This window comes from Trichinella spiralis, assembly GCF_000181795.1.
Source record: "Trichinella spiralis strain ISS 195 chromosome Unknown Scfld1557, whole genome shotgun sequence".
NCBI lineage: Eukaryota > Metazoa > Nematoda > Enoplea > Trichinellida > Trichinellidae > Trichinella > Trichinella spiralis.
The window spans coordinates 617826-627205 of NW_003528496.1; the positions used below are offsets into that span (position 1 = coordinate 617826).

At 35.4% G+C, this 9380-nt stretch overlaps 7 protein-coding genes across 7 annotated transcripts; 4 read left to right on the top strand and 3 right to left on the bottom strand.

Moving 5' to 3' along the window:
* The first annotated feature begins 601 nt into the window (after positions 1-601).
* Positions 602-1313, top strand: Tsp_04657 (conserved hypothetical protein). Its single transcript, XM_003369185.1, has 4 exons — positions 602-742; positions 790-859; positions 995-1146; positions 1221-1313. Exons 1-4 carry the CDS (start codon positions 602-604, stop codon positions 1311-1313), a joined length of 456 nt encoding a protein of 151 aa, XP_003369233.1.
* A 71-nt stretch (positions 1314-1384) lies between these two features.
* Positions 1385-2850, top strand: Tsp_04658 (60S ribosomal protein L36). Its single transcript, XM_003369186.1, has 6 exons — positions 1385-1474; positions 1891-1922; positions 2132-2234; positions 2302-2436; positions 2553-2638; positions 2820-2850. Exons 1-6 carry the CDS (start codon positions 1385-1387, stop codon positions 2848-2850), a joined length of 477 nt encoding a protein of 158 aa, XP_003369234.1.
* A 1621-nt stretch (positions 2851-4471) lies between these two features.
* Tsp_04659 (putative ubiquitin associated and SH3 domain-containing protein B) lies at positions 4472-5380 on the top strand. Its single transcript, XM_003369187.1, has 3 exons — positions 4472-4517; positions 4590-5298; positions 5344-5380. The coding sequence occupies exons 1-3, from the start codon at positions 4472-4474 to the stop codon at positions 5378-5380; spliced, it is 792 nt and encodes a 263-aa protein (XP_003369235.1).
* A 418-nt stretch (positions 5381-5798) lies between these two features.
* Positions 5799-6269, bottom strand: Tsp_04660 (conserved hypothetical protein). Its single transcript, XM_003369188.1, has 2 exons — positions 6105-6269; positions 5799-6059 (listed from the first exon to the last, which is right to left on the bottom strand). The coding sequence occupies exons 1-2, from the start codon at positions 6267-6269 to the stop codon at positions 5799-5801; spliced, it is 426 nt and encodes a 141-aa protein (XP_003369236.1).
* A 352-nt stretch (positions 6270-6621) lies between these two features.
* On the bottom strand, positions 6622-6927 carry Tsp_04661 (conserved hypothetical protein). Its single transcript, XM_003369189.1, has one exon. The coding sequence runs from the start codon at positions 6925-6927 to the stop codon at positions 6622-6624; it is 306 nt and encodes a 101-aa protein (XP_003369237.1).
* Positions 6928-7397: 470 nt separating this feature from the next.
* Tsp_04662 (conserved hypothetical protein) lies at positions 7398-8063 on the bottom strand. The gene is made up of 4 exons (XM_003369190.1): positions 7950-8063; positions 7753-7869; positions 7529-7666; positions 7398-7499 (listed from the first exon to the last, which is right to left on the bottom strand). The coding sequence occupies exons 1-4, from the start codon at positions 8061-8063 to the stop codon at positions 7398-7400; spliced, it is 471 nt and encodes a 156-aa protein (XP_003369238.1).
* Positions 8064-8102: 39 nt separating this feature from the next.
* Tsp_04663 (conserved hypothetical protein) lies at positions 8103-8411 on the top strand. Its single transcript, XM_003369191.1, has one exon. The coding sequence runs from the start codon at positions 8103-8105 to the stop codon at positions 8409-8411; it is 309 nt and encodes a 102-aa protein (XP_003369239.1).
* Positions 8412-9380: the final 969 nt, after the last annotated feature.

Below are 9380 nucleotides of genomic sequence, written 5' to 3' on the forward strand. Positions count from 1 at the left end.
TCTTTTTAAATNCATTCTTAACAATATACACNNAAAATATGCNAATGTTAANAAGTTGAACATTAGNTTTTAAGCATATTAACNTTTGATATNNNNATAATTCCTTNNACGCNATAAAAGATNAGCTAANCACCNTATCTTANTAAAGCTGTGTTTTGAAAAANTAGTAAATGCNTTTTTTGTGTCTATATAACGGTANTTTTAATGGGTAATGCACCCCATATTTGGGTAAAGTTGATAAACAACAATCACCCAATCCTTGATAACAGCTGAATAGCTAATCAAATGGCAAAGTTATTCACCCAATCACTTATCATGATTATTAGCTAATAAACTAGTATAAATCATTAGCCAATTACCGATCATTTGCCTGCAACCTATCACCGTACAGCCAATCACAAAAAGGGGGCGGAGTTTGGGGAAAATGGGACGTGGATGAGTTCAGAATATCCCATTAAAATAATCTTCTGTAATGAGTGAAAATGTAAAAAGACAAAGCTTTATAAATGCATCATTTGCTAAGTTCAAGAAATATATACACTATTCCACATTACATATAAAAGAAGAACTTTATTTCGAAAAATAAGAAATGTGATTATTTATGTCCATATTGGGTAATTTAATGGTGAAGCATCCCATATTTGGGCAACCTTTGATGGAAAACAATCATCCAATCAATGACCAAAGTTCAGTAGCTAATCAAGTGCTACAAATTATTCAACCAATTATTGATGGAAACTGGGTAACAAATAAAACAGCATAACTCATTAGTCAATTACTAAGCAGTAGCCGTGCAGTCAATCAGTGACTCGCGAATCACCAATAGAGGGCGGGTTAGGGGAAATCGGGACCGGACAAAGTTGAACGATCCCGTTTATGTTAATTGTATATGTTTCAGTGATTCAGATTAGACATTATCTGTAAACGAAACCATGAATTATATACGCCAATAAAACATAATTATCAAAATTATAGGAAAATTAGTTGAATCCAGTTAGTTGTAAGAACCGGCCAGGTATTCTGTACGTCTCTGATTCTCAGATTCCACGTCCTGTCAAACTCGCTCGACAGCCGGGAAGAGTAGTGGACTGTATTTTTCGTTCCTCTTGGCCAACCGGTGGTATGGTCAGTCAAGCGGGCGATGACGTTTGTTAAACGCAAGCGGATCAAGCAAACTCAAACAAGTACATGCTCGTTTATTCAACACAAATACAAGCCAGAGAAATGCACTCCGTCGACAGGAACGAACAGAGCTCAAATGTGAATACGGCAACAACGAACCACAACGCAACGAACTGCCAAAAATTCTCTAACTCTCTGCTCCGCTGGCTTATATATATATGGAAAGAGCAGGCTGCAGGTGCGCCATAACTTTCTCAGCCAGATGAGCGGCTTCTTTAATCACGGATACGCCCACCACGCCGGCGGCGATCCAAAGGCCACCGCAGTCGACGCCGTTTCGTTCGGAACACCAGTATATAAAACATAAAATCGAATATTTTGAACTATTAATAAAACTATGGCAAAAATCAGTACAAAATATGATATTTCTTACAACATTCTAAACTGTAAAGTATAGTTTGCATTAATATTTTAAAATACCTGAAAATCACTAGCTTACGGTAATACAGTATTGTAGTAATTTGTCGGTAGCGTCATCTTCTACATTATCGTTTACGAGCAGTATATATTCTTTAATTTATAGAGTTTTTAAAAGTGTTTGCGTGCTATAAATGTTTTAAATTATTTTTATACCAATATCTATATGACTTTATATGAAATTATTAAATGAAATGTTTGTTAATAATGCTGGTTTGCGTAGTTTTCTTTTCAGCTTTTGTTGTTTTTTCTATGATTGTTTCATTGTTTTCTTATTTAAATATTATGTAGCCCATTCAGACCGTTGCGTTATTAATAGCCAAGTTAATTATTAATTGTGTAATTCAAACAGCTTAACATCTTTATGTTAAATGTTCAAATAAAGATCAATGCGATGTGAATGCATTTAAAAAATTATTTTATTTTAAAATATCAAATTAAAGTATAAGAAATGTATTGTTTACTGAAGTATTTATGCTTGTTTGTCTGTGACCATGGAGTTTTCCTTGCTTTTATTTATATTTTATTAAAGTAGTGCAATGGCTAAAGTGCGCTATGAACTCGCCGTTGGTTTGAACAAAGGTCATAAAGTAACACCTTACAAAAAGCGAATAAAGCCATCATCAAGGAAAGGAGTAAGTTGAGAGAGGAAAAATGCTAGATTCAACTAATTTGCTTAATTTCGTTAATTGAATGATTTAGAAGTTGCATAAGAGGGTGAAATTTGTGCGCGATCTTATTCGCGAGGTGTGTGGCTTTGCGCCATATGAAAGAAGAGCTATGGAATTGCTTAGAATTTCGAAAGATAAAAAAGCACTGAAATACTTGAAACGACGTGTAAATATATTTTTATTGTTTTTTGAGAATTCTTTTTATTTAATAAAACTCAACAACGTCTATTCATCTCTTTAAATCTGAAACTTGATTTTAATGAATTATTTTACATTGTTTAGATTGGAAGCCATCGAAGAGCGAAAAGCAAACGTGATGAAATGCAAGGCGTTTTGATTGCAATGAGGAAGGCGCAGGCACAACATAAGTGATTCTGTGAACATGACTTTGTATGTTTCAAAAAACTGCAGTAAATTTGTGATTGATGTTATTGATGATAGTTTATTTCATTTACATGTAAAGTTTAGAATTTGATTTGAACAGTTTTTGTCAAACAGTCCTAAAGAGAGCTGAAATTTGCGTAATTTTTGCTAAATAATTATTTTGAGATGTCAGAGGAAAATGGAATTTTCATGTTAATGAATATAAATTTTTTCATTGCTAATTATTGTGTGAAGTTATACTGGCTGAATACGAAAACATGCAGAATGGAAACATCGATTCAAATACTGCGCTGTTTATCATCAGATAAAGAACGAAACTATTCATTAACGTTTGTTTTATACAATTGAGATTTCAGAATTTTATTTGAGAGGAAGAAAATAGAAATATAAGTTCAACATTGGGATGGAATTTTTCTTTGTTCTAATAACATTTTACTGAATTCATGTACAATATACAGTAGAACTTCGATTATCCTGTGATGCCATTTTGAAGGCTCATTCGGATGATTGAATGTTTTCAATATTTTAAAATGTATGTACATAAGTGAAGCGTTTGTAGCTGTTATCCTCAGTCAAACGCGGAATAGTGCTCATTCATTCTGTTTATTATGCGACATTATTTTTCCTTTACTGACTTGACTTACATGCAGCGTTTATTACTGACTGCAGCATTGCATGCAGTATCAAACGTGGTTGCTTATATTCTTCAGCGCCACATTTAAAAAGCACCAGGTTTAGTTTGAGTCATATTCTATATAATCAGTAATAAGTTTCTGTTTGAACGAAGAAAGCTTATTCTGTGCAGCGACATCGCGAATATGTCTTATTAGCGTCAGCTGAGCAGCTTTCTGCAACTCCATCCACTTGAAGGTGGCTTTGTGGCAAGAATGGGGTTCTGAATGGCTCAGACCTTCATTTAGTTTATCAGACACATGGACGTTTTTATTTTCATCTTTTTCTACTGCCTTGAGTATTTTTCATCGTCCGTTGATGTTTTAAATAATGGGGTATCATTATCGACTAGCCATTGTTTAATTCCGTCGCGCAATAGCATAAATTTCTTGAACATTTTTTCACAGTAGTACAGTCTTTTTCACATTGTTTAGTATTTATCGTACATTTCTACAACAAAGTATCACAGTCTACTGATTGATTTACACATTTCTCATTGTAACCAAGAATGATGCAGACCAAGACTGAGTGATGCATCAAATGCACAATCTGCCATTGCTCTGCGCCGTCAGTAACGTAGCCACAGTTGTGCGACGTCATTCACTACTACTGCAGCTTACGAACGCTCACAATTGTTATTGATTTCTATTGTTATATCCGAGTTTGAAGAACGATATAAAAGGTATTTTTCATGTATACGACAAAGCCGAACCAACCAAAAAATAAACTTTCTATCGCAATAACCGAAACATTGTTATAACCGAGTTCTACTGTATCAGTTAATCATATCCTGACTCAAGGAGGCGAAAAAATGGGCATGTGATCGAATCATTTTGAAACTACTTTCAACTAATCAGCAAATCAAGCCATGCAAAAATGCATGCTCATTCTAGAACAGAATATGTGATCTGTTGCTAACTGAATATTATGACTGTTGTTCATTTGCTGCTGGCTAAAGTAGTTTAAAATTGAAGAAGTTTAAGCAGAAACTTTAAAACTAAAACAATAATATTTTAATATACTTTAAAAGTTTTACATTAAATTGTTAAATTTAAACAAAACATTATGGACAAGTTGAACGAGAAACAGAATAAGGTTAGTATTCTCTGCTTGCTTGACGTAGCTCGTGTTGTGCATATTGAGCAATGGCAAATGAACCACAACCGTTAAACGCTTTGCCAGAAGGACAAAGTGAGGTAAAAGGAGACAAGGTACAAGAGAACAAAGAAACAGTAGAATTGTCTGGGAGAAGAATTTTTTTAGTCCGCCATGGAGAACGAATGGATCGCGTTTTTCCAGGTTGGTTGCGTCTTGGTTTCACAGATTTAGGAGCGTATCGACCATATGATTTGAATATGCCATTAAGAGCAGTGAAACGAGAAAATGGATGGAAAGATTTTTACAATGATCCACCGATTACTGAAATTGGTTATGCGACATCACAAATGATTGGACGAGGTATGAAACTGAGTGGAATTGGATTTGACATGGTCTACTGTAGTCCAGCTTTGCGTAGCATTCAAAGTGCCCATGGAATATTGAAGTCGTTTGCTGGTTCAAATACAAAAATTTGTATCGAAGCAGGTCTGTTTGAATACTTGGGTTGGTATGAAAATGCAAATTTGAATTTTCTTAATACTGATCAGTTGGTCAGTGAAGGATATGAAATACAACCAAATTACATTCCATACATGATGGCGCAAACATTGAAAGATAAGTTTCATAGTGAAACTATTGAAGAATATTACAAACGAGTCAATACAGTGGTTAACTACATTGTGAGTTTGCATGGAAAAACAAAGTGCAATTTGTTGTTCGTCGTTCATGCACCAACAATTGATGCCATTGGTCGAAGTTTGATGAAAAAATCTGCTACTAATTTGTCCAATTATGAACTTAGCAAAATGGGTATTCATTATCCATATGCTTCTGTTGTCGGCTTAGAAGAAATAAAAGCAAATGGAGAATGGCAGTTAATGCCAAATATATTGCCGCCAATTTCATGTTTAGATTTTAGTAACCGCGTAAATTTGAATTATTTTACTCGTCCATAACTTTCTTTCTGCTATATTAACGTGTTTTCATGTCACATCAATATCAGTGAATAATTGTAAATTTAGAATAATATTTGTATGAAACGTTATCATTTTTTTGTAAATGTTTCCACTGATATAATACTGTAAACAAATATTTTTAATCAAATTAAAGTGAAATAAATAATAATTATAAAATAAATAGTTTTACTTTTGAAAAATATAAAATTATACTTTGATTTGGAAAACATCTTGCAAAATGCTTCAGTATATTGGCAGTTGGGGCTTATTTTTCGTTAATTCAAAATTATGTATTCGCTTCAGTTTTCAACTAATATCTTTATTCTGGTAATTTAATTCAAACCGGAAAATTTCAGCAAACTGGGTATCACACGTTTCAATCAATGAAAATTATTGACAATTTTTGGTTTTTGACAGATCAGTAAGCATAGTGGTTATACCAACTGTTTTTATCGCCTTTTCCATCCAGGGAGCTGACCCATAACTTTACACGCTGTGCCTTATTATAATTCTTGTAGTTTCCGCAGAACGATTCGACGAATATTCTTTCGATCGGACCTTCTAAATTGAGAGCATCCGCAACGCTTTTCTTCACAAATGAGCGATAGAAGTCGCTGTCCAATAAGCAGCCCACTATCATGTTGTTCCCGCTTGGACCGTGCAGCCTCGCGTGGGCGATCTGCAACAATGCGGTTCGTATTTCGCTGGTCAGAGTCTATCCGACCTGAATTTTTCCATCTACTGTAGTTGCTGGAAGGTGATCGTAATCTGCTGGTTCTTTGTCCGTGTTCTCCCGCTCAGGATGTAGTAATGCATGATGATGTTCCGTGCAACGTGGCTTTGTACAACTCCTTATCGATTCGCAGTCCAACGTCCGGTGACTTCTCATCAATCATGCAAAACACAATCCCCGTCTTCGAGCAATAATCTGTTTTTCATGAACACTCATCATTGGGACAGTTCCAAATTTGATGATTCCGTTCGCACAATATGCATGACTGTTTGATCAAAGCATGTAGTGCAGCCGTGGTGTATTTTTCCCCGAGTGTAACTTCTTTTCCATCAATGGCTTTTGGATCTCTGAGTCACCCCTCGCTGAAGAATCAAAGGATCCGTACCTTTCTCCACTTTAATTATCGTAGCATACGTGGTAATATCATCAGCATCAAGAAGGCTTCATTACCTTCCGCTGGTGTTTGCAGTGCTTCAAGACCACGAAAATGAACTACCAATTGATTTGCTCATTGACGTAGACGGTTCAAGCCCCACTGGTTAGTAACAGTCGGAAAATTTGGCAACTGCTTAATGTGTTCTTCGATGATGATTTGTTTTCTTCCAAAACTGTCAGACAAAATTGTCATTGCCGCTTCACAGTTCGCTACATTCAGTGGTAGTCCTTCGATTTCAGTGACAGCGCTTTCGATAAGTAGTGATCTCAAATAGCTAAATTTTTCGATCGTTGAAAGACTTTTGTTGGTATGAATCGACGTGTCGAACTCATCCAGAAATCGCAGCCTATCATTCCAATCATCGGAAACTCGTGACATGAAAATGGGCGTGGATCTCCATTATATTTCCTTATCCCTAATTATGGCAGACGAATTTAGAGGAGGTAGCCCGCTCATATTCCTTTACTTTCAGAATATTCTCCGCTTCGGATCAACGTTTTCATTCACGCTGATACGAATCAAATCGGCTTCGTCGACTAAACGTTCAATTCTGCTTGTTTCTACAGAAAAACTCTTCGATTCAATCAGCTATCGCGGACTTCTTCTTTGTTAAACCATAATCTGTTCTGAATTTCTCTGCTTTTTTATCCTGTTCTAAATTTCTTCACAAAAATCTACTTACGTCATTATCTTCAGTGTCTTGCCGGATTTGGAGGAACATCTTCGAGATATCCGCCTGGATTCCTATCTTGAATTGTCGTAATAGTATCAGGATATCAAGAAATCATTCAATGAGGTTGCGTGATATCTAGCTGAGGCGCCAAACACAATCTGCATCTCGTTGACGTTTAGTCGTCACGATAAACGGCGTGGTGTGGTATATACCATGTTTTTCGTGGTATACCATCCATCTCCTTCTTTTCTTCAATCCATCCTTTTTCCATACACGTCTTAATTACTTCGTCATATTCTTTTTTACTCCGTCGTAGTTATACCTGAGTTTCATTTCAAACTGCTGCAATCGTTGTTCTGCTTGCACGTAATTTTTCGGTAGCTGCACTTTTGACGTTTTCCACTGAAGCTTCACGACGTATCGCTCTTTGTCAAGCCTCACTTCCTATTTAAATCGTTTCAAGATGTTCACTTTGAATTCATTTCGTACTTCGATCCCCATTGTTCCACTTCCCAAAACTTTTTTATGACTTGCAATCTTCGTTCACTTGACATTGCAAGATATGCGCTTGATTCTGAAAGCTGTTCTTTCCGCAGATAACCCATCTGAATTTCGTCTTCATTGCTGTTGGTTTTAGCTCGTCCACTCTTATAGTTTTGTTCAAAGCAACATCACAGTCTCCTGATCTGCAGATCGATTTCTATTTCTCCTCGAGGAACTGATCTACCAATCTCAGTCCCTTCAAATGTTCGTATTCTTCTAATGACGGATTTGCGGGTGCTTTCTCACATATGTGTGAAACGCACAATGCGTTTATGACATACGGTTCATCATCTATCATGATTTCTTTCAGAGATAATTCTACTCCCATCAGTTGCCGATGATTGTGACTCAGATTCACGGTAAAATTCTCGCATTCACAAGGCAGATAAAGAGTACAGTATTGATTAACGAATACGAACAAGGACCGTCACTGATCCACCACTGTGAATTCCGAGAACTAACATCAACATTTGCTCGCTCACTGCCAACAACCGTACTACCGTCATTCTTTACTGATCTTCAAGTATCCATCTGTTTACGGCACCTTTATTGTTCTTCTTCCACTTCGTCGTCTAGACAAATACAGTTGTTAGACGTCGGCCTGCGTCCGATACAAGATCAATCAACGACGTTCCTTAATATCTAGCCGATGTGTCCAAAACGACTCTACATCTCGGACATGGAATTGATAATGGAAATATTTATTATTCCAAAATTTTATTGTTTGAAGTTTTGTCATTCAGTGAACATTTGTTAAATATTTATTAAATATATTTAAATATATTATTTGTGACGAAGTTTATGGAAACAAAGTTTTATATATTTTGTGTAAATTGTAAACTTTCTATTTTTACATCTGAACGAAATCGACTAGTGCGTTGGTGAACACTTAAATTGCAATCTATTTTCATTTCCATTTGCAACCTTTCAGTGTATATATTTTAATGGTAACGAAATATTTAAACATTCCGCATCAAAAGCAGCGCTTATGATGTAGCTGATCTGTTTCATGTTGCATTTCAAATAACATCTGAACTTGGTTATAAGTGAGAATGGAATTTCGAAAAAATTTCCATGGACTTATCCATTATTTTATCGTTTAATTAACTACAGGGAATCTTTTTTGGCCAAAATCTTATGCACTTATCCAATGTACACTTAATCAAGTTCGACTGTGTTTCATAAAAAATATATAAACGTCAAACAGGATTTTTCATACAAACAGCAAACATCATCAACATGTATAAAAATACATATATGGATGTTTTGTAACGAAAAGAAAACTTTTGTAAATATTAAAGTAAAAATTCTTGGGATTGGCAAAATAAAGAAAAGATTTAAAATAGAAAAACTTTCCATTAAAAAGCAAAGAAAATTCATCAGAATGCTAACAATTTAGTAGTTGGGTACTCCCTTGGGTTAAGCTTTGAAAGCTGCAACTGGTGAACAATTTGCCAATTGGTGCATTTTCTCTTTATATAAAAATCGCGTTTAACAACATATGTGATCTGACGAGAAAAAGCAAAATAATGGTTTGACAAGGCATATGCGTGTAATCATGGGTAAAATTCAGTGGAAATTGCGAGCTACCGCGTAACGTAGAGCATAAGGGCAT